Raw genomic sequence first — 24492 nt, 5'->3', positions numbered from 1 at the left:
AGTTTAATAAAGAAAAACGTATAGTAGGTAGGTCAGTTTTCAGTCAGTGTCAGTTTTAATCATTCTATTTGTTAACAAAATGTACTTGTTTTATTGATTGGGGGGCTAAACCTTTTTACTTTCTGCCCTGTAAGAAAGAAATGAACCACGCAGCAGGAATTCTCTAGTCTGCAGTCGTCCGTCATCCACCAATATGTCAGATTTCTGTTTTATTTTTAAATGCATCGTTCCTTTCCCGTGTGTTATTCATTCCGCCCGTCACGCGTTACAGACGGACGGACAAGCCTCTTCTTTTGACTTTTTAATCGCACGTTCACTCACGTCTGATGCTATGTGTTTTCCCTCTTCGCCCCGACCCCTCCTCTCCGACACGTCGGCTGTAACTAATGGCAACGGGATGAGGAGGTGTTCTGTTGTGCCTGGCTGCCTGAGCTCCGCTTAAGAGAAGTGGTGCGTTTCAAATGACGCCATAATTCGGCTCTGATGAGCTGTCAGTCAGACGCCTCTCTGCTCAAAAACATGACAGGGCGGAGGCAGCCTGTGTGTACGCGAGTGTGTGGGTAGGATGTCGTACACGCGTGTGTGTGTGTGTGCGCGCCTCATGTTTATGCTAATTTCCCACTCGATACGTCTGTTTCGTGTTATCAGCGAACCTGTGTTGTGCTGGATTATTGCTAGCGCCTTTGTGTGTGTGTGTGTGTTCATTTGTCTGCATTCGCGTACATGTGTGGGAGGGAGACGGTGAAAAACGAGCGCCCGGTGTGTGTCAGTGTCGGTAAACACATTTTGTGTGCGTGTTTGTGTGTTGATGTGTTATTAATTTAGCAGGGCTCTGGAAGCGTCCGGGCAGGCCGGTCTGTTAGCGTAGCCGCTCTGCCGCCACTTATTAATCAACCTGGCAGACAGACAGCGGTGCCACTGCCCCTCTGCCTGCCAAATAGAGAGCCGGCCTCACTCTGATAACTCCCAACACGCGACACCCACCGCTCTGAGGATGCCAAATTAGGAGCAACTCTGGCTAAGATAAGTCTAATAGTTCCGCGCTGTAGGAGGGTGATAGACTGGCTCGCCTAAAGACTGATGCTGCTCGCTCGGTGCTGTGAGGTGGCGGCTAAGAAGAAGAAGAAGAAAGCAGAGGTTGAGAGGAAGTGGGCTGAGGGTAAACAAGGAGTTTTTTTTTTTTTCTAGTCCGTCCGGGGACATATTACGCTGCACACAGTTTGGAACAAGCCTGAGCCGGATACAGGAAGCACCCAGATCACACATTCAAAGTGAAACTTTGGCAGCTGTAAAAAAAAAAAAACACACACACACACACAATGATTATTTACAATCTACTTTCTTGTGCCGGTGTGCGTGCTAGAAGCAACGCCACTGCCAATCTTTGCTGGCACCACTTCCAGCGGGCACAAAGCAAATTGATCAGCCAAACTGTGACTTTGAATGGGTCACAAGATTTAATCCCTTCGCTCTGCGCTCAAGTGTAAATAATTGTCAAAACCTCAAGTGGAGCAGGGAGAAATCTGTAAGTGCATTTTGGTAATTTGGTTCTTTTATGGTCTCGCGAACGTATGCAGACTTCACGGCGAGGGTTTCTGAGGAGTGGTTTGTGGCCATTTTAAAGTCATCTGCGTGCCACGCGAAGTGTTTCTGTGCATCAATTTTACACGGAGGAGGGGCTCCAGGTCGTCCTGCATCTATTTATGTCGAGTGAATAATGCATCAAGGCCCTTTTTCATATGAATATAAATATGAGTTCACAGTACACATACAGTATGTGTTCCTGTCTCTTCAGTCTGCCACTTTACCCTCGCTCTCTTACTATTACTTTGCAACCGCTTTTGCTGGCGTTTCATTATGGAAAGAACAATACATGGGATCACACACACACTAGCTGTGACTCAACCTCAACCTGCTGACTTTTCGCAGTGTACTTAACGTGCAGGAGATCAGAGAATGAAGCCGTATCAAGCAAGTAGAGCTCCCCCTGGTGACTGACTCCAGCATAGGCCATAAGCTCCACCTCCTCCATGTTAGTGGGTGGGACTTGAAACTAAAAATGTAAAGTGTAAAATACACATCAAATAATTAGTTTTCGAGGATGGTTTCTGACACTTTAGGTAGTTAATATGACGTTGATGTGTGTTCAAGTGTCAATTGTTCGGATAAGTTTCGTTTAAGTGAACTGATGCTGTAAAAGCAGGATGTGACAACCTGTGACCGCTCCGTAAAGTGTTCCCATGGGGCTGTGAGAGCTGCAAAAAATAAGCAGAGTGTATACTACAATATTCCTTTGTAACAAGTGGAGGTAGAGCAGAGTGAAGTATTAATTAAACAAAAATGTGAGTGAGTGTGTAGGAAGTGTCGGGTCATACTGCCCGTACTCATCAGTATCTGGCTCCGAAATCGTAAGACTGTACCACCGGTATCCCTGGGAATATAGCGCTAGTTTGGCCAATGCAAGGAAGTGGGGATACATTGTCCATATTTATATACAGTCTATGCTTTAAATCCACCCTTTGCTCCCGGTCACCCCGTCTTTCTCATCTCCTTCCTTCCCATCTCTACTGGATCCATATCTGGAAGGCATTGGAGAATGGGTCTAGGTAGCAAACTTTATGCCATCTTTGAGAACAATGTCATAATGTTGTCATAAATATGAGTAATAAAATGGAAAACCATCAGTAATTATACAGAGAAAAACCGCTACGACTCGTAATCTATGAGGCAGTAGGTTTTTATTTGTGTTATTGTGGCTTTTTAGTTTTTATGAATGGCAGTGGAGAAAAGGCAAGAGACCTCAGACCATGGTGAAGTATCTGAGCTTCATCTGAACTCGTGCTTGTGACTCATTACAGTCATTTATTGGGGAAAGAGAAGTTACTGTCTCTTGCACTGACCGCAGTACGATCAGAAGAGACGGGGAGGGGAGATGAAATATGCTCTTCTCTTTCACCAGAGTTGAGGTCGCTCAGAACGGCTCTGACACACACACAGACACACACATGCTGGAAAGTTTCATTGGCACGTGACGCTTGCAAGGGCACAGCCGGCTTAAAGTGGAGGAAAGATGGAGACTGAGGGACGATAAACTAGATAAGAGAGGATAGAGAGAGATGACGAATACCAGAAGCAGAAACACGCTGCCTCTTGATGTACCTGATGTCCAGATGCTCTCTTTGTGCAGACTGTTTACTCCGCACGGAGACATTTTTATTGCCTTTCCCTTGGACTCGCTGATTTGTGTATGCATTTACTTTGGTCACTCTGTTCTTTGTCAGTTAACCGCTGCTGCTTTTGATTCTATCCAGATATGATGAAAGATGTACAGACACATCAGTACATCAGTGCAGCATATGGCCATGTCCTCATATACGTTCACAAATTGGAGAGACTTGTTATTGCTTTCACTTAATAAAACAACTAAGCCCATCTGTTGACTGTAGATCATATCTATACATTCTCTATATTACAGATATTATATATTATATATATATATAATATTCATTTTAATTCGTTTATTTTCCGATTAGTTGCCAGACAAAATGAGAAATGTTGCATGAGTGAGAGGAAAGCATTCTACATATTTATTAAGGACAAGAATCATTTTGTTTTATATAAAACCAGACTTTCTTTCTTTCTTTTTTTGTTACAGCTAAAACATGCAATAGTGTCTTAGCTTAATGGGCAAGAGAGGTCTTGTTGAGGTGAATAGTTTGCGTTCAGGTGTCCATTAAACTGGAAACAATGACCGGTTGTCACAAAAGGCACAGGATCAAGCTTCTCAATGAGAGATATGATGGTGACACAATGTCTTATCAGTCTTCCAGTTCATTACCATTGGTCTTTAATCCTCAAAAACGGACCGTCGCTCAAGGCGCCTGTTCAGATTGTCTCGGCTTATTCCTCTGAAAGCTGCTCTGTAACCCACCTCCACCCCAGCTCCTCCTTTAATGCTGCGTCTGTCTGTCAGTGCCAGGACAGTGTCATTGATGCTCGCTCTGTTCTGTATGGAGATCTTTTTCCTGCTGCGCTCTTCGCCTTAGGCTTTCCACGTGGGCGCGAGGAAGGGCAGGGAGGTCACGGATTAGTCACACCACCAGAAATTATTTACTGCAAGATATTTTCAAGGTATCGGTACACTTAACATCTCCACTTATTCGTTCTTCTGTGAGATGCACCCCTGATTTTTTATTTTTTTAATTTTTCTCAGAATGCAGCAAACATTTAGTTTTCCTGCGCACAAAAAATAAAATCCTGTTTTGGCAATAAAAAGGAGGAACTCCACATCCTCCATTTATTTTAATGTCCACCCCTGTGACTACGCCGTCAGCTGCGCCTGCTTCAGCATCTTTTGCAGCGTAGCCCGGGCGTGCTCTGCTGTTGAAGCACTATTATATCTAAGCGGGGAGCGGAATCACCCGCCCTAGTTTCATTAACCGCCTCTTCACTGGCGTGGTGTTTTCTGCTTAACTTCTTTTGTGTAAATGAAACCAGGTGGCGTGTGCCTGAGCTCAGTTCTGTGCTCACTGGAGACGCATGTGGAGTTGCAATTTAATGCCCGGTGTGAACAGGCGTGCTTGGAGCTTCCCACATGCCCACACAAAGGGCGGTTTAATAGGCGGATTCAAATTGACGCTGAGGCTACGGCGACAGCGCAGAGCATATGCCGACCATACTAGGATCTGAATATGGCACCAGTGCTGATGCATGTGGAAGTAACCAGACTGAAAAGCAACGCAGGCTTCTGTGCATCATTTTGGTGCCCTTAGCTCTGTTGAATGTTCCAACGCTGCATGTGATGTCATGTCAGTTTTTAACTTGCGTGGATGGAAGTGAACCTTTAAAATGCCCAAAGGCCTGGTCCAAAGTTTGGCTAAACTTCACCTCAAAAGGTGCAAAAGTAACAGTTTGGCACCGGTATGGGATAAAAACCTTAATGATGCCCATCCCTAGACCTTAGGGCCATAGCTCATGAATACTTCCCCAGAAATGTGCAAAAAGGGAGAAACTACGCCGTGGCAGACCGCAAGAGCTGTGATCAGTCCGCTGGGTAGTAGCGTGTTTCTGCTTTAGTATTTCCAGCTGCTTCTCCATCACCGCAATTTTCTAGTTGTTTGTAATGGTTTTGGATCAATAAAGATGGAACACATTGCGGAAAGGTTAACTGAGGAGATTCAGGGAGGCAAACACCTGTATGACTTGTGTTTGGCGAGTTTCGGTGAAAGTTGCAGTTGTCATTGTTGAAAGTGAAGCGAGTAGAAACGACAATTTACCCAGCTGTCAAAAAAAGACGCAGCGAGCCAGATTGACGAGCACACGAGTGAAGGTGGTTCGCACTGGTGCCGGCTACGTGGACAAGTTACAGCGTCTTTTTCCTCCAGTACCTAAAAAGAGCCTTAAGTGCTTCTGCAGATGGTTTCATTCTGTTGAACTGAGCTGCTTATAGAATTCATAGCCCGGCTTTACCTCATGAGACGGACACCTTGCACGACTTGATCATGCAGTGAGACGATTGTGGCCCTCCCCTTCCTTAGAGCGATTTCATTCGGGGCATCACCTCCGTGCGCCTCAAAAGCATGAGTGGTACGCCGAGGCGCAGACTCAAATCACAAGGTTGACAAAGTGTTGTCTGGCTTTGGAAGTGGGAGCAGCATATTCTATTTGTGTGTGATGGTGGTGTGAAGGGGGAAAACACCACCTCTGACAAGAGCCTTCAGCATATTTGTTGTTATATTGTGAGATAACAGGAGCGGCCTTGTACTCCTCTGACGGGATGATGGCGTGCATCGGTAGTGGCTGTGATCATAAAATATGATTAGTGTACTATAAAAAGCATACATATACATATCGTTACTTAGCAACAGTTTATATGGGTTAGACCAGTGGGGAACGGTGGGAAAGCCATTAAGTAGCTCTACTTGTGTGGCCTGCGTTGTAATATTTTTATCGATGATCATTCATGATTATAAATTATAAATCACATTTTGTCCTCATTACCATTAAATAATCATAATTGTGAGTGAATAACGGTCAGGATTTCTGTTCTAATATATAAAAATTTAGCTCATGCAGAAAACATTGTGTGTTTGTCTGCAAACATCCAGGAGCTGGCCCCATTTCCCAGCACATTATTTATCTAAATTGTTTGCTTGAAAAAACATGCAAGTGGAAGGTCAAAATAATTGAAATCTGCGCTGTGTGTGAAGGATGAGCACCTGAGAGGGATTTGAGGAGCTATCGTTCGCACATTTACGAGCCAGGAGTCAGATTAGCTTCTTTATGCGCTGGAGATAAAGCTCTGAATTCCCTTTTTCACACACACTCACGTCAGGCACACTTTTGACGAGAAGCAGCCTTATCTGGCAGTAACCTCTCCGTTCTGAAGGCATTTGGCACGGCTGCCAGGAGGGGGGAATGGGTTTTCTCATAATATTTTGCATATTTTAATTGCACTGTCACAGAAGTGGGGACCCACCAGGCATGTTAATGTTGCTTTTCAGTTTTGGTGGACGGGATTGTCAGGTTAGTGGACTGAGGGTTAGGGTTAGGTTAGGGTTGGATTAGGGTAAGGTTGGGTTGGGGTTAGGGTTGGGCTTTAGTTAGAGGGCTAGGGCAGGGTTAGTGTTGGTTTAGGGTTAGGTTAGGGTTGGGCTGGGTTGGGTTTGGGTTAGGTTTGGGTTAGAGGTTAGAGGTTAGTGTTAGGTTGGGGTTAGGGTTGGGTTGGGTTTGGGTTAGAGGTTTAGGGCAGGGTTAGGTTTGGGCCAGGGTTATTGTTAGGTTAGGGTTGGGTTAGGGTAAGGTTGGGTTGGGGTTAGGATTGGGTTTGGGTTAGAGGGCTAGGGCAGGGTTAGTGTTGGTTTAGGGTTAGGTGGGGTTAGGGTTAGGGTTGGGTAAGGGTCTGGGTTTTAATCATGAGGAGAATCATAGGAGCCTGCAACACTTCCCCCACAGTCATTCCACCAAAGACTGATTTATGAATTAATGCTAACAGAGACCACCAGTATTGCAATTTTGTGGCACAAACTCAGAATGTTGCAGGTGGTCCTACTGAACGTTGACAAATAAAAACATTGTGAACCAAACCTCAGCCAAATTATACCACGCTTGCTACGGTATATGCAGCGCCTTGCAAACTGAGCGCCTCTTCTGGAGGAGTTACAGTATCTAGGCCAACTCAGCATGGGGTCTGTTTGAAGTGCGGCAGGATTCTGCCAGCTCCTACTGTAGTGAAACAGCAGAGTTCTACTCTGAGCTACAGAGATGCACTGACACAACAGCCGGTCATTGTACTTGCAACCATTGAAAGACAACAGAACAGATGACGGCTTCACACACATCCACACATCACTGCAAACCAACAATGAGCCTTTACTCATTTATTTCTGCTGTTTGTTTGTTTTGCTCAGTAAATCCTAACCACCGCACAGCTGCTGCTGCTGTTGCAGGCAAGGACGGCAGTTTGGGGATTCATTAGCAAGTCGTCTCCCCCCCTTCTCCATCCTTCTCTTTCCCCGCTTCCCTGCTCAGGAGCACTGTATAAACGGTTTACTTTAAGGTCGGACCATGATACGGGTTCTGTGGGGGTGATGTTGTACTTTTTCAAAGTTTTGACGCTCCACTTCTGAGTCTGTGAAAACGGCGTTGTAAAGGTGACCCTGAGTGAACTTGCTCAAGCTTGACAAATTCACCCCAGTGATGTGATCAATATTATCTCAGTTTGTAGGGTGTGGATGCTACATAGTTTTATCACAAAACCTGGGTAGCCAACAAGCAGTTGATAAACTGTATGCCATGCAGACACGCAGCTTACTTCTTTAAAAATAAAGGGCAGATGATTATGGAGTCAGAACACTGACTTTAATATTTGGCATTGTAACAAAAGTTGTATTGTTACTGAAACAAGCATTGAAAAATGTTCAGCTGGAATATATTATGTATGTGTGTGTGTGTGTGTGTGTGTGTGTGTGTGTGTGTGTGTTATATGTACACTCACTTGCCACTTTATTAGGTACACCTGTTCAATTGCTTGTTAACACAAATAGGTAATCACCTAGTTACATGGCTGCAAATCAGTGCAAATAGGTGTGTAGAGGTGAACAAGACAACTTGCTGAAGTTCAAACCAAACATCAGAATGGGGAAGAAAGGGGACTTTGAACGTGGTGTGGTTATTGGTGCCAGACGGGCTGGTCTTAGTATTTCACAAACTGCTGATCTACTGGGATTTTCACATACAACCATCTCTAGGGTTTATAGAAAACAGTCCGAAAAAGAGAAAATATCCAGTGAGCGGCAGTTGTGTGGCTGAAAATGTCTTGTCTTGAGAGGTCAGAGGAGAATGGGCAGACTGGTAGGAGATGATAGAAAGGCGACGGTAACTCAAATAACCACTGGTTACAACCAAGGAATGCATAATACCATCTCTGAACGCACAACACGTCCAACCTTGAAGAAGATGGGCTACAGCAGTAGAAGACCACACCGGGGGCCACTCCTGTCAGATAAGAACAGGAAGCTGAGACTAAAATTCACACAGGCTCACTAACACTGGACAATAGAAGATTGGAAAAACGTTGCCTGGTCTGATGAGTCTTGATTTCAGCTGCGACATTTGGATGTCAGGGTCACAATTTGGTGTAAAGAACATGAAAGCATGGATCCATCCTGTCTTATAGCAACGGTTCAGGCTGGTGGTGGTGATGTAATGGTGTGGGGGATATTTCTTGGCCCTTTAGTACAAACTGAGCATGGTTTAAATGCCACAGCCTACCTGAGTATTGTTGCTGACCATGTCCATCCCTTTATGACCACAGTGGACCCATCTTCTGACGGCTACTTCCAGCAGGATAATGCACCATGTCACAAAGCTCATATCACCTCAAACACACAGGGGGCTAGGGGAAGTAAAAAAGCATTACAGTAGTAATTTATTTGGAATAAACTGACAGCACACTTCCCATTAAGCACCTCATACTGCAATAAATTTTTTGGTCATTTCTTGTTTTCTGTGCCCAGCTTCTATTCTCAGTAGTAGTCCAAGTTTAAATTTGACTTAAAATAAATGAACTGAGTGTGTGGTAGTTGAAATAAAATGAAGCTATTTTAAAGTTCTTGTCATAATGACTCCCTTGTCTTATAAAAGCAGCACAGGGGGAGGTTCACTCTTTTTAGTTGGTGTCGAACACGGAAGTGACTAAAAACAATTACTGTGGCTTTATACAAGCTCTATCCACACGGCCACATACCACACATTGTGTCCGATCTGGCCCGTGGCGCCCCCTATTTCACTCGTCATTACCCTCCGACTGCATAGAGGCCCAGAGGGAGGGCAAGACCCCGAGGGGAGTCAAATGACTGATAAACAGGAGTGGAGGGGAAAGATTTAGGCTCAGGATGAGATGTTTAAAAAAAAAAAAAAAAAAAAAGGGAAGAGGTGAAGGTTTTTCAATTCTGAGCACACTCACACGTGAAAAGGGCTCATGATGGGAGTGTGTGATCGGGACAATGAGCTATTGTTCCTTGGGGCTGTAAAAGTGTTCACGGGGCAACAGATTATGATCGATAGGCACACACCGCCACTCTGTAAAGACTCTAGTTAAAGAAGAAGAGCGAAAGAGACACCGGTCCTTCTTCTTGTCCCTGTGGACACACATGCACCTGACAATCTATCATCTATTGTGACTCATTCAGTCTCTGTCATCCATCTCCCATCGCTGTCATCCTCCCTCTGTGGATGAACATGTGTGTGTTTGAGTTCTGCATCTTTCTGACACACTTGGACTGGCCCGTGACAAGAACAACCCCCCTACCCCCCCACCCCTACTACCCATGCTAAATACACACACATATAAACATGCATGTGCAGATTGAGCCTGAGAGAAACGCAACTGAGCATGTGGCCGTACTCTTGTGGGAGCTGGCCTGGTTTCCAGCGTCAGGACTTCAGAGGCTCGCTCCAGACTAAACCTTGAAAGACAAACTGAACCACGAGGGACCTGAGAGATAAAAGAATGAATGACATAAAAATAATTCAAGGAGTGTCCCTGGGAAAAAAAAAAAAAAAAAAAAAAAGGAAAAGATGATGAATATTTGAATATTAACACCTGGCACATGATAGCGTTCATTTTTTTCATTTTTAATACCTCAGATTGATTTGGTTACATGTAGTGATAGCATGCGTGCACAAATGTAATTAAATTATACCCCATGTGTTTCCTGTGACAGCTGAATAAATTGAATGCTTTTAATATGAATTGGCCGTAGTATAAAGTTTAACACAGATCTGCAGTATGAACACTAGAAATTAGACACATACCAATGGAAAGCTCAGATTAAACCGATATTTCTGTTGCATCAACAACAAACTGACTGCTACAAAGCTGATGGAACTCACGCAAACACCAAGGCACATACTGTAGGTGCTTAACTTTCCAATTAGTTTTTTTGTTTTGTTTTGTTTTTTCTTTCCAGTTGGACTGAATTTCTAAATGTGTTTTGCCTTGTCTTTCACAGAGGAGAGATGTGTTGGTTGAAGTGTAGTCGCATATCCCATCACTTCTTAACTACTGCTGTTGGCTAGGCTAGTTAGCTGGTGTCTTCTTGTTGGTTGCTAGCTGGTAGCTGACTGCTGGCCTGCTGGTTGGTTTTTCATTCAGACTGAATTTCTAAATGTGTTTTGCCTTGTCTTTCACAGAGGGGAGAAGTGTTGGTTGAAGTGTAGTCGCATATCCCATCACTTCTTACCTACTGCTGTTGGCTAGGCTAGTTAGCTGGTGTCTTCTTGTTGGTTGCTAGCTGGTAACTGACTGCTGGCCTGCTGGTTGGTTTTTCATTCAGACTGAATTTCTAAATGTGTTTTGCCTTGTCTTTCACAGAGGGGAGAAGTGTTGGTTGAAGTGTAGTCGCATATCCCATCACTTCTTACCTACTGCTGTTGGCTAGGCTAGTTAGCTGGTGTCTTCTTGTTGGTTGCTAGCTGGTAGCTGACTGCTAGCCTGCTGGATGGTTTTTCAGTCAGACTGCACTTCTAAATGTGTTTTTCCTCAGATCTTGGCACAAGGGATTGTAACATCTCATCCTGAGTAATAATGAATGAAATAACTTGACACCTCAAGTAGCAAAATCCATGTCCGTAACCAAGCATTGAAAGGACATGGTCGTCCCTCTACATTTCTGTGATGGCTGGCCCAGTTACAGTAGAAGCAGTGCAGTTCAATCCATTTCGATTCAATACGACTTTATTTGTCCTGAAGGCAATTCAGTTTGACAGCAATAAGCAGTGCCCATGCCTACATAGACGACAACCAACACTCAATATCCAACAACAATGACACTAACCACGCTAACACCGTCAGAGATAACATGCAGGTGTCCTCTTATGTGATTTTTGTTTTAGCTATGGATTATGAGTGTACATTGAAACATGAGTCTCCAAGTGGAACACACTGACATACCTTTAGTGATATTATTATTATTAATGCATTTGATCTGGGACTAGGTAAGCTAATAAGTCCTCCCTAAATTCATCTGTCTGCAAAAAGAATTCCAGCTGGAAATAAAAGCTTCAGACCTCTATCACTCAGTACTTGCTAACATACTTCTGTGTATCTGTATTGTAGTGACGAGTGTATTTTTCGTGAATTCCCGTGTCTTTTTCCCCTGAAAACTACACTGCAGTGGAGTTATTACGACGCATTCATCGGCTAACGCTAAAATCTGACCCATAAACGAGTCTGACACGGTGAGGTGCGTTTGATTTTAACTGAGCCGATGTTGCATTGTTTTCCAGCTTGTAGAGGATCTCAAGCTGTTGTCGTCTCTGCCGTACGAGAAATCAGAGGCGACTGCTTAAGAAATGGTTGTGGACGTCGGGCAGGAGCGGGAAAGAGCGAGGCTGTCGTTTTAAATAAAAAAACGAAGGAACTGGAAGCAGCGGGAGGCGAAGGAAGATGTGCACGGCTGAGGCCGACGGCGGGCAGGTTTCCCCCCTCGTTCGGCGCGTTGTTCACATCTCGAGAGTGCTGTTGTTTATCTGCTCGGGAAGAGGACTTCACAGTCGGAGTCGATCCTGCCCAGTGCGAGGGCATAAAATTTGAATAATTTCACAGATAATGCGGTCGCCTCGGCCGGGGCAACGGTAATAAGAAACTTAGAGAGAGGGGATGTGCGCAAAGAGAAAGAAGGGGGAGAGCGGAGCGAATCACCCAAGGCCGATCGCTGTGTCTAAGCCAAAGTGGTGTTTGTGGGGGCTCGATGAAGGAAAAAGAGGAATGTTTCCCTTCTTTTCTCCTCCTCCTCCTCCTCCTCCTCCTTCTCCTCGCTCGCGTCGCTCGGCATCAAACCCTGGAAATCGACGAACGTTCAGCGTGGGGGCAGGATGATGGCGCGGTTTCGGCCCTTGCAGCGGGGGTACGCTGCTGTAATTGTGATAATACACTTAGACACAGTTTGAAGTCTGTGTGACAGACAGGTAGCTTTTATCAGGCACAGTCTGAGGTGTGTGTGTGTGTGTGTGTGTGTGTGTGTGTGTGTGTGTGTGTGTGTGTGTGTGTGTGTGTCCCATACATTATTCAGGTGTTTGGAGCCGCTCACATCTGTTCATTCCTCTGGACGGTGACGCGTGCGCTCCTCTGAACGATAACAATTACTGCGCCGCCGAGAGCACGCCCATCGCCTCTTGCTTTCTTTCTTTTTTTTTCCCGCCCGTGTCGCGTAACCCCCCTGACTCGAGTGAATTCGCTCGGGGGTGCGGTGCGGTGCGGTGCGGTGCGGTGGAGGCGCTGCTTTGTTATCCAGCGGCCGCAAGTCCAGGCGCTCAAAATCACGGACGCGCACACACACATAGCGAAACCTGCGCGAGCGCACCGGGTCCGTGAGCACAATGTCGGGTCAATGCTCTCTGGGGGCGCGTAAAAGCCTCGCCGCTCCTTCACTGTGGCCGTAGGTTAGACGCACAAGAGGGTTTGCGTGTTTGCTTGTAAAGGCGGGAAAAGGAGGGGCGCGCACTGAGTTATCTGTGGCAATTTTGAACGATTTGCGCGGGCTCTTTGTTTTTTTTTTTTTTGTTTGTTTTTTTGTGGTCGGTATTTATTGGCACGATTGTTGTTCGCTCGCATGTACGCGAGCGGTCTGTTTCTGGAGGAGAGAGGGAGATGGAGAGAAGAGGAGGCAGTCTTCTCTGTAGTGTCAGCCTTTGATCAGTGTCCCTGTGTGCGTCTCTTTCTGTGTGTGTGCGTTTGTGTGTGCGTGCGCGCGCCAACCCCTGGTGTCTTGGAGAGAGATGAAACAGTGTGCCTCTATCCGGGACTCACAGAACACCCACTATCCTTCGCGCCTTCTCCTTTACTCTCTCCATCACCATTCCTCGCCACAGCCATTTTAAAGGCTATTCATGCAGAGCTGCGCTTTCATCTCGCATTGCTGCGTTTTAACCAGCTCCTCCATATATATATATATAATATGTATGTATATATAATATATATATATATATATATATATATATATATATATATATAATATATGTATATATATATATATATATATATATATATATATATTTTTTTTTTTTTTCTTTCCCCAAGCCTTTTATCAGATTATAGGGGGCGGGCAGGACGGTGAAGTGGCCTGCTGCTGTACACTCACTCGCAGTCAGATGGACGCAGCTTGAAGGTTGAGTAGAAGACGGAGGCTTCGGCTGCAGCAAGAGAACTTTCGGATCTCGGTTGTCTGCGTTCTCTGTGTGTGTGTGTGTGTGTGTGTGTGTGTGTTTTCCACAGGATGCAGTCGATTCGTCATCGGGTTGCACATTAATAATAAACAACAAACGTTTGTCTTTTCCACCTTGTATACCCGCACTCAGCCTCAGCGCCGCTGCCAGAAACCGCGCTGACATAGAAGTATTGCCACGAATTCCATTAATTAGCTTAATTAATGGCCTCATTAGCATAATTGGTTATGTTTAATATATCGCGGTGATTGCAGCGGGGCATTGGGCAGCTTATTTGCCTCTTGTTTGCGCTCGGTTTAATTAATGCACCCGGGCACACTGCTTATTTGTGCGTGTTTGTGGTCTGTAAAGAGCAGGACAATAGCCCACTAATGGAATGAGGTGCCCGTTGAGTGATTGCGCTTTAATCCCTTTCGCTTTTACAGATGATTTCTAATAAAGATTGGTTGATTTTGGCTGTACTTGAAGATAGAAGCGATGGATCGGTGTGTTCTGTTACCTTCCCTTCATTGTGTGCGGTGTAATATAGACAACTGCTTGCTGTCAAATGCAAATAAATTCTTTATACCTTTCTAATCTGGTATTCACGCAAGAAGATCAGGGCCACTGAAAAATGCAGCGAATGAAAGAGTATTTGTTTTTGTCTTTTTGTTGTTGTTTTTTTTATTTGGACTTTAATCAGAGTTGAGTCAAAAAAAAGTCAGAATTCTGACTTTTTTTCCCCAGAATTCAGATTTTTTTTTCTTTTTTTCTGATTTTTTTTCACTTCTTTTCAGATAATAATAATAATAATTTGCTCTAACTACAATTCATGTATTTGCATTGTAGTGTCGTGTAGTGGCCCTAATCCTTTCCTGTAGGTATTAGGCTTCCAAAAAAAATAAAAATAAAAAAGCTGATTTCAGTCGCTAACTAAAAAAGTCCGCGCAGATTCAATCCCCTTTCAAGCAGACGACTCCTGCAGGCTTCTAGGTTCATGGTTGAAGTTGTAAGGATCCAGCTAGAGTGTGTGTTGGTGTAGGTTGTCGTGAGTAGAAGCGTGTCCTTTTTTTTACCATTATCTTAATTCCCTATTATACCAGCAGTGTTCAGGCACACTTCCAGCTACTTCATGTCCATGCCATAATTGTTTGCATCAACCTTTTTCATACTTTTTCCTATAATATTTTTAGAGAAAGTGCTGGTTAATTATCTCGTTTCCACCACTTGGTTGCACCTTGTCCTAAAAGGTGTTGGTACTTCTGTCCATTGACCTCTATAGCTTTAGATGTATCTGTCCCTCCGATAACTTAGGTGAAGTTGCCTTTTATTTTGATTAATCCTCTGTGTCCAATCACAGGCTCTTTTTTTTTTGTAAACAACAACTATTAACATCCTTTTTTTTTTTTTTAATCTGCTGCGCAACTGCCTACTCAGTGAGAGATTCAGAGGACTGTACTTCCACCGCCCCACACATATGTGAAACATAAGTGTGAAAATAATTCAAAAAGAAATGAAATGGAAAATATATTAATTAATTAATTAATAGGGTTGTCAGACTCCGTTAGCCAGTGCACAGCTGATGCAACGTCTGCCTCTGCCCACTGACTCGTGCTGACCGAGGTTGCGCGGCCGCTAATTCATCCCCAGCAAACACAAGTTGCTGAGCTCTTCATTTGTATCCCGCGTGCATATCCTCTGGAGTCTTCCTAACTGTCCCCCCTTCCCCCCGTAAAGACCAGCAACCGACCAGAGGAAATGACGCATGGGAAATGGGAATAGGAAATGCCAGAGATCTTGAAAACACTAATTAGGCGCCCATAGCCGGCAACTTACTGTACGAGACCGGAGCCTGGCGCTAAACAAGTGTTTAACATCTACTGTATCGGCTTAACGGGTGACCTTTCCAGTGCACCTGTCTTTAATAAAGCTCTAATGGGAAGTCCCATTAGGATCTGAGAGGCGGTCAGTTAATGGGTACTTAAACAGAAAAGAAAAAAAGATTTAGGTCTTTGGTGGAACAATCGAAGGTACTCGACAGTAATCGCAAGAGGCAAATGTCAGCTAACCGCAGAAAAAAGGAGGGGGCGGCTTTTATTACGGTGCTCTGATGAATGGATGATTGTTTTACCCAGAAATACTGAGGAGTTCATTGAGGTCCGTCCACAAGGGATGTTTGATTCGGAGTCATTATAGAAGAACACTGCCTTTGGAACTGGATTCAAAGACATCAGGGGGAAGTATTGAACAAATAACACAGAGAGCAGTGTGTGACTGTAGTAGTGCGCGGCTAAAAGTGAAAGGGGGAGAGGAGGAAGAAAGGCGACAATGGGAGAGTTTTTTTCCGATTGGGTCGGGGTCCAGCCGTCGTTTCAGTCTCCTGTGGAAGACCAGAATAGAGGTGTGACCGTCAACCTGACGCGTCTTCACCATTCGACTCGTAGAACCGTTTGAACAACACGCGTTTACAAGCAATTAGCTTTTAAGAGAACTGCAGAATACAGAATTTCAAGGTATATAGCTTAAGATTTGGTTAAAAATTGTGCGCAGGCTGCCGTTCTCTTCGTGGCGTCGCATAAGTGTCGCTATGAGGTTCAACAAAAAAAAAATTTCCTTCTTTTCCTTCTCTCCTGGTGTTGTCCACTCAAACACAAACCTGTTCTCTGCCGCTTGCAATTCCTTCTCAGTTAGAAGCTGATCTACGGGGCAACGTAAGGATCATTTTCCGCACAGGTATTATATCCTGAAGGTACTGATAATAACATCATCTTGTCTCTGTTCCCTCTCCATCCCCATCCCATCTATTCTGTCTCTGCCTCCTTTCCCTTTGCCGTCTTCCCAACTGCACTTTTCCTTCTGTCTCTCCGTCTATCTATCTATCTATCTATCTATCTATCTATCTATCTATCTATCTATCTATCTATCTATCTATCTATCTATTTTCTCTTCGATATACTCTCCTGCCTTCTCCCTGCATCCGTCTTTCTCGCCACTAATAGGTTTCCTGAGCACGGGAGATCAATCCGCCAAGGGGAACTACGGCCTGTTGGACCAGATCCAGGCCCTGCGTTGGCTCAACGAGAACATCGGCCACTTCGGCGGAGACCCGGACAGGATCACCATCTTCGGCTCCGGGGCTGGCGCCTCCTGCGTCAACCTCCTCATCCTCTCGCACCACTCGGAGGGTGAATTTATTACCGAGTGCCTGCGTGTGTTGTTTGGCAGTCGTCTCGTTGCCTTTTTAATCTCTTAATGTGAATGCGTGAATAGTGGGTCCCCGCTCAGTGATGTTTCAGTCCTCAGCTTGCATGATTTCCGCCTAATCCCGGAGGAGCCACGGAGCATTATACATTTACAAACTATCCAGTCAAAACTATGCGCTTGTGTGTAGATTTATACTTGTATAGACCAGGGCCCTTCAACGTTTTTCAGGTCAAGGACTCCCAAACTGATGGAGAGATTAAGTAGGGACCCCCTACCTACTGCATGTGTTCTATATTAAACTAAAATGCAGATTTTCAGCATCCAACCCAGGAATCCTTATGTCCCCAGGCGTCAGGTGATGCCTCTACGCCCGAAGGACGGCGCTGCATTTCCTCTGAACTGAGGAATTTAAGCAGACATGTGGTCACCGCTCACAGTCCAGGTTCGATCCAGGTTGCGTCGTCTACGTCTTTGAAGGATAGGTGCCGCCGCGACCCCGCATTAGCCGCCTTCAGCGAGCAGGAAGTCTCGGCCTCCGTCGAAAAACCTACATCTGTCTGACCTCTTGCTTCCCATTACCAACAACACACGCCGAGGGCTAAGTGTTAATGTCGCACCGCCGAAAAGACAGAAGCCCTCGGACCAATCGACTTTGATCTGAATTGAGATCAGCGGGGCTGGCGATCCGCAGCCAAACGGCCACGCGCTCGCCTCCTTTGATCGCGCCGTCCTCCTCCGACCGCCGCTCCTCTGTTTCCCGGCGCCGTTCGAGGACTCTCCCTCGACGCCTCCCTCCCTCTCTTCACTTTCCGTCTCGCGCACTCGCAAACTGCGAAGGACAGAAACAGGGAAGGGATGCTGTGTGCGAAGAAAGAGGGAGATTAGAGAGCGCGTGTTCACACGACCACGTTCCTGTTTCAATTACTGCTCTGTGCGTGTGTGTGTGTGTGTGTGTGCGCGCCTCAGACACCGGGTAGACGTCTGGCTCGTCTCTATATTTGACTCATTCCATCTGCGTAGATGTGCCTCGAAAACAAATGTCGTCAAAGCTTGAGCGAGCATCTGTGTGCTGCTGCTGCTGCTGCTGCTGCTGCTGCGTCCGTGTATCCATTTAACACAACCTTTATAATTACCACCGGTGTCTGTTAACCCGTCATACGAACCCGGCCGCCTCACAAAGCTTCCTCTCCTATTGGTGGGTGACCCCGTTATGGCCCTTAGAAGCCTCCAAAGACCCCTGCTTCTTCTTCTGTATGTGACATAGAAAGTGAATGAATGTGTCCCCTAAATCTTTTGCTGTGCATCCAAATGCAACTGCTTGTTTAACTTTTGACGGTAACACTGCTTAATGTAGCAACAATACCCTACCGATTGAGAAAAGCTGTATTAACCCCTTGTCTCCTGTTGCTGACAACCCCCCTCACCCCATTTCTCCATTCTCGTGTCTCCACTAAAGTCATCGCTCCATCGTCATCGTCCTCGTCACCAGCATCTAACCGTGTAACATCAGCCCGCTAGACGCCGCCTGTCTGTCACGCCTCCTCCTCCCCCCCCCCCCACCCCCACACACAACCCCCTCCTCCCCACCCCTGCCAGCGACGCCAGGTAAGGAGGCTGTCATCCTCGCGCTTGAGGGACACCAATCATGTCAGCAACACCACATCACACAAATCACGCCGGGCAGCTGAGACGTGAGGGATGGATAGTGGCAGAGATGCTGCAAGTGATACCTGATAGGACGGGGGGACGTGCAGCGTCCATGCATTGGAGAGAGTGTTGAGACGAGGAGGGGGAGGGAAACGGGGAAATGGAAAATAAAAGAGTTGGGCTAATATAGGAAGGTACCACAACAGGGGAAGGCAAGAGGCACTTAGGGAGTGACAAAGAAACTGACTTTGAAGAGGAATAAAAATATGTCCACCTCTTGGCGCCTCTCAGCCTCCGTCTTCTCTCCGTTACAGATATGTAGGTGTAGCTGTTTCCGAGCTATAATTGATTTCCCAGGAAGAAGGGGGCTCTGCGGCTCTGCTTATTTATTAACTGACCAATCTTCAGCCTGGGAGATGGGAGTACGAGGGAGAAAAGAAAAAGGGGGGGGGGGGGGGAGGAAAGAGTGAGACAGGAGGCCCCCTTAACGAGCCACTTGAGTGGTTCAAACAGCAAAGGACAGGCAGAACTGAGGAGACAGAGAGAGACAAAGATGAAGAGGGGGGGTACAGCTAGGAGGGAGGCTGAGAGGAGAAACAGCTGGCACGACAAAAAAAAAAAATAAAAAAAGAAGAGGAAAATGGATGTTTTGACATCTCAGATGAGCTTATTCCCAGTCCTGCCACCTTCGTTTTTTCTAAACTAGAAAGTACCATAGTTTGCTCTGTGTGTGATGCTTTGGGTCTGTTACGCCATCCCGTATACGGGGTGTGCGTGTGACGTCACAGCAAGCGGACGTCTCCGTGGTTACGGCCGCTGGGTGGCAAAACGTGACGGTTGAGCGTGGAGATGAGCAGCATTAGCTTGAATCTTAGGCTCTAATAGCGTCTAAATTAAGAAAATATTTTTTTTTAAAAATATGCGAAGAGCTGCTGTGCGATTGCAGTCGGATATTTAAAGAAGTAAATAGCTGCATTATAAAGAAACAACTGGAATCTAGTTAACATAACCCGATGTTGTGGTTCACATTAACTGTCAGGTAATATTAATTTATTCTGTATTTTTTTATGAAGGCGTACTTTTATTTACGTCCTGGAGGGCCGTCAGATAAGTTTGCCGATATTTTTGTTTTGGCGTAACGTTAGTTATGGCCGACGGTAACTATTTCAGTTCCAACTGAATATTTGTGATCACTCCTCCTCGTCCTTTTAACGTCCGTTCGGACGCTACGGTGTGGCTATAACGTTACTTCTTAGCGTTAGCATCTTTTATTTAGCTACATTTATCATAACTGAAATCAATTTAAACTAACTGAAAATTAGGCGGTACAAAACCGTTGGAGCTGTGTTGCATAAAGGAGGGAATGCACGTGACGTCACCGCAAGCGGACGTCTCCATGGTTACGGCCACTGAGCGGCAAAAGGGGGACGGTTGAGCTTGAAGATTAGCAGCATTAGCTTGAATCATGGCCTTTAATAGTGTCTAAATTGTGAAATAAATTTGTTGCGATTGACTGAACCGACAGATTTGAGAAGCAGTCGGAGATATATTTTTGACAGATATCTCCGACTGCCAAAGAAAAGAGAAGTAAAATGGATCGAAGAAGAAACGTCTGGAATCCAGACACCGAAACCTGGTGGTTGTGGTTCACGTTTGGTGTGAGGTAATATTAATTTATGCTGCATTTTTTTTATTTTCTGAAATCATACCTTAATTTAAGGCTTCCAGATAAGTTTCTCAGTGTTGTCATCCACAGTATTGTACGGCTAACTTTACTTCTCAGCAAAGCTCTTAGCATTAGCGTCTTTTATTTAGCTACATTTGTCATAACTGAACTGAACTAAAAATAACTTAAACTTTTAAAAAAAAGCTTAAAAGCTTATCCACTTTTCCAAATAAGGGGGTAGTCTGTGCAACACAGCTCCAACAGCTTCGCACTAAAGTACTAAAAGGTCATACTTTATTATAAGTATAGTATTTCCCAGCCTTGAAATCAGGTCCGTATAAATATCAGGAGAACTGATTTCTGGCCACGTGTCAATATTATTTGTTTTTTGGTTCCTATGGACCACTGCCGAGCCCAGTTGTCCTGAATTTGATCTGATAATCCACGTTTTTCCCGGACTCACTGTATTTACTGATACATTTAGTCATGTTTTTGCCACTCAGGGGTTCGTGGCTCCAGAGCATTTATATATTAAACCGTCTCTCTGCATCGCGTCCTGTCCCTAATCTGAAACCCTTCACAAGACCACATACTGCCTGCAGAAATAACAGGATTTTAAAAAACAAATTCCTCACACTTTAATAAAAATTATACACCATTATCTGTTGTTTTAGGTCTCTTCCATAGAGCCATAGCTCAGAGTGGGACGGCCATCTCCAGCTGGTCTGTCAACTACCAGCCCCTCAAGTACACCAAGATCCTGGCCCGGAAGGTTGGTTGCACCTACACGGAGACGGCCGACCTCGTCGACTGCCTGCGACGTAAGAACTTCAGGGAGCTGGTGGACCAGGACATCCAGCCCGCCCGCTACCACATCGCCTTCGGCCCCGTTGTGGATGGAGACGTGGTGCCGGACGATCCTGAGATTCTCATGCAGCAGGTGAGCTTTTCTACATAATCTAACCCGAGATGGATTCTCATTGAGCGAGTGCAGCGACTCAAGACTGAAGAGAATATGAAGAACTCATCCGAATAGGTGTGAGTGTGACCTTTCCACAGAGTTCCAGATCTGGCTATGACGTTAACCAGCTGGTGTGAAGTCACACCATACGAAGCTGTAAAGCAGTGAAAAATAACTGTAGGGTTGGTGATGCTCATTCCCTCCAGAATTGCATTCCCTTTGTCCCATTTTATTCTCATCTTATCCGGTGGCCTTTAGGTTTGGGAACCAGCGTTTGACAATAACACATGACTCAGTTTCTCTGGATGGGAAAATCTTTCAGACCTAATATTGTGCTCACTTAGCGGCTCTGTTAACCTGCTCCTTTGACTCACAGCGGAAATCGGTTAGTTTAATTCGAAAGTCATTTGGTGAAACAATGGAAATCTCTCCCGTAAGGGGAAGAAAATGAAACCGCGAAATACAGTTCATCACAGAATAAACTGCAGCTTTTTCCGTGGCATTGTGTTCTGTGCCGTGGTGTGGAATACAAGATGAGCATTGTGTTATTATTGATCGTCCATAGGGAAAGACACAACAGCACAGGGAGTTAGCATTAAATAATTCAAACTGAATATTTGGGGGAAACAACGTCAGAGTAATAGAGATAGTACATATCTGTTTGGATACACATTTACTAGGATACAGATTGTAGACACTGATCACCCAAATCATTAAAACCACTGACAGACAAAGTAAATAACAACTTGTGACAAAACAGTGTTCTGCTGGGAAACTTTAGCATTTGTGTGGATATATCTTAGACATGTAGCACCCACCTAGACCAAACCAGACCACCGAGACCATTCAAAAACATGAAAAACATCACAAGGTGTTGACCTGGACTTCAAATTCACTAGATCCCAAACTGATCAAGTATCTGTGAGATGATCAACATAGGCCCGTCCCCTCAACCCACAGGACAACATCCTGTTGACAGACACCACAGGACACCGTCAGAAGGCTCATGTCCATTCTCTGATGAGTCACAACTCTTTTTCCTGATCAGTGTATGGTCATATATCTGGGGTCTCTGCATATATAGTAAAGTTCAGCAACACATGCAAAACAAACTGCCATCTTTCTTTTTACCAATATACATAAGCAGCTTTGAGGAGCTTGGTATGAGTCTTAACAACAGAAAAACGTGGCAGAAAAGTGGGAGAAAATGTACCGTTTTCACAGTGAGTGGGAAAAAGTGTTTTACAACAGTAAAATAAATGTGCATGTTTGTCATTTTGAGGCTGGTTGATCTGGTTTGATATCCGTCAGACATTAGAGGTGGACATCAAAAGGCTTCTGGCTCTCGATGTGCATTAATTAACTTTAAAAACCTCCACAAGATCAGCACCTACTGCATGTGCTGTTCCAAGCCCATATCCTGCAGCGCTGAGCCAACATTAGAGGTGTTTATTATCTTTTGATGTGACAATTTTAAGGATAAATCATGGCAGCAGTAAAGTATCGCCTCTTTCTCTTCCTAAGAGTGTAGTCAAGGCCTCATAACAAAATTACAAAAACCTGCCCAACATTTTTATCTTATTATCACATAAATAAAATAACTGTAAAATGAACTATATCTATTTGACCATGTGATGCAATTACAGCACTCGACATGTTCTTCTCTTCTGCACCACCAGGGGGAGTTCCTCAACTATGACATCCTCATTGGTGTGAACCAAGGAGAGGGGCTGAAGTTTGTGGATGACAGCGAGGACAACGACGGCATCTCGGCCGCAGCTTTCGACTACACTATCTCTAACTTTGTGGACAACCTCTACGGGTACCCTGAGGGTAAGAAATGTCAACTGGTCCTTGTTTGTTTGTCATTGTCCCTACCTCCACTTAAATCACTTAACAAATGTAGAAGCATCATCACGATTGTTTTTGCTTGTTTGGAGCCTCAATCATTGATGCAAAAAAAAAAGACTGAAGATAGTTAAAGAAGGAGAAGTTCAAAGGGTTCAAAAATATCAATGTATTCTTGCAGAAATCATGTCATATTCACTGAGGTAACTTACACTCCTTATATTATCACAGTAAAAATAGCAAAAATATACTCCAGAACCGCAGCTCCCTGTGGAAAGCCAAGTCTTTAAAACATTATGTGGGCAAAGAATGAGAAGAGATAAAAAAAAAGAAGAAAAAAAATGTGAACGCAGTGAAGTGTATCAACCAAGACAAGCATACTAAAGAGGTTGCCTATCATGGAGATTATCTTTCACCGTGGTGGGTCTGTGCTTTGGCCTTTGAGGCTCCGTGGGCACTAATGCCGTCGCTCATCATCCCCCAGGCAGCCAGCTCCCAATCACAGTGCCGTTGTTCCAAACAGATCAGCCGGCAAACCCCTCGCAGCAAGCCTCAGTCAAAATAGAGACACGTTTGGATAATGCAGTCACGCTCCCTCTCAAGTGCTTGTCACTCATCCTGCTTTCTGAGAGACATATTTTCCTCTTTCGTTCTTTGTGTCGCTCATCTCTTTCTTCTTTCTCCTCTCCATCCATCTCTCACGTAAACGCTCCTGTAATTCCAGTTCATCTCAATAGCGTGTGCTTCTACCTACCTCAACCCCACGTTTCACAGTCCACTCTAAAAGATTTCTAGCACACTTATTACTGTACTCTTATCAGAAATTTCTCCTTTTTCCTCTCTTTCCTCTTCTCCCTGTCCCCTACCACATGTTATTCTCCAGGCAAAGACATCCTGAGGGAGACCATTAAATTTATGTACACAGACTGGGCAGACAGGGATAATGGCGACATGCGAAGGAAGACTCTGTTAGCTCTGTTTACTGATCACCAGTGGGTCGCGCCGGCGGTGGCCACTGCCAAGCTCCATGCCGAATTTCAGTCCCCGGTCTATTTTTACACGTTCTACCACCACTGCCAGACCGAGACGCGACCCGAATGGGCCGACGCCGCCCACGGAGATGAGATACCGTACGTGTTTGGCGTGCCCATGATCGGCGCCACGGACCTGTTCCCGTGCAACTTCTCGAAGAACGACGTGATGTTGAGCGCTGTGGTGATGACTTACTGGACCAACTTTGCTAAGACCGGGTAGGTTTTCTTTAATGTTCATATATTAACATGCTTTACTTCTGAGGTGTGACTGCAAGGTTGTCCTGCTTGTGTCATGCCTTCTTAGTAGTTGAGATTCAGTGTCTTTCTAATGTCTTTTAGCAAGAGAGCAGAGGACCAGATTGTATTAGATTTAGTTTAGTGATTCAAGAATAAATTTAATTAAAACCAGATTGTATTCAGGGTTT

The 24492-nt window shown here is 45.0% G+C and overlaps 1 protein-coding gene across 2 annotated transcripts in view; it reads left to right on the top strand.

Moving 5' to 3' along the window:
- nlgn2a (neuroligin 2a) overlaps positions 1 to 24492 on the top strand; it is a 198940-nt gene that overhangs the window by 168680 nt on the left and 5768 nt on the right. For both annotated transcript variants that reach the window (XM_047583844.1, XM_047583836.1), the window contains 4 exons: positions 16707 to 16892; positions 20899 to 21164; positions 22865 to 23018; positions 23917 to 24283. In XM_047583844.1, the coding sequence (XP_047439800.1) occupies positions 16707 to 16892; positions 20899 to 21164; positions 22865 to 23018; positions 23917 to 24283 (973 nt within the window). The remainder of the gene's footprint in view (positions 1 to 16706; positions 16893 to 20898; positions 21165 to 22864; positions 23019 to 23916; positions 24284 to 24492) is intronic.

Source organism: Mugil cephalus, chromosome 1, assembly GCF_022458985.1.
Source record: "Mugil cephalus isolate CIBA_MC_2020 chromosome 1, CIBA_Mcephalus_1.1, whole genome shotgun sequence".
NCBI classification, from domain to species: Eukaryota; Metazoa; Chordata; class Actinopteri; order Mugiliformes; family Mugilidae; genus Mugil; species Mugil cephalus.
Note: the sequence above shows the minus strand (reverse complement) of the source record. Positions and strands in the feature narration are given on the sequence as shown.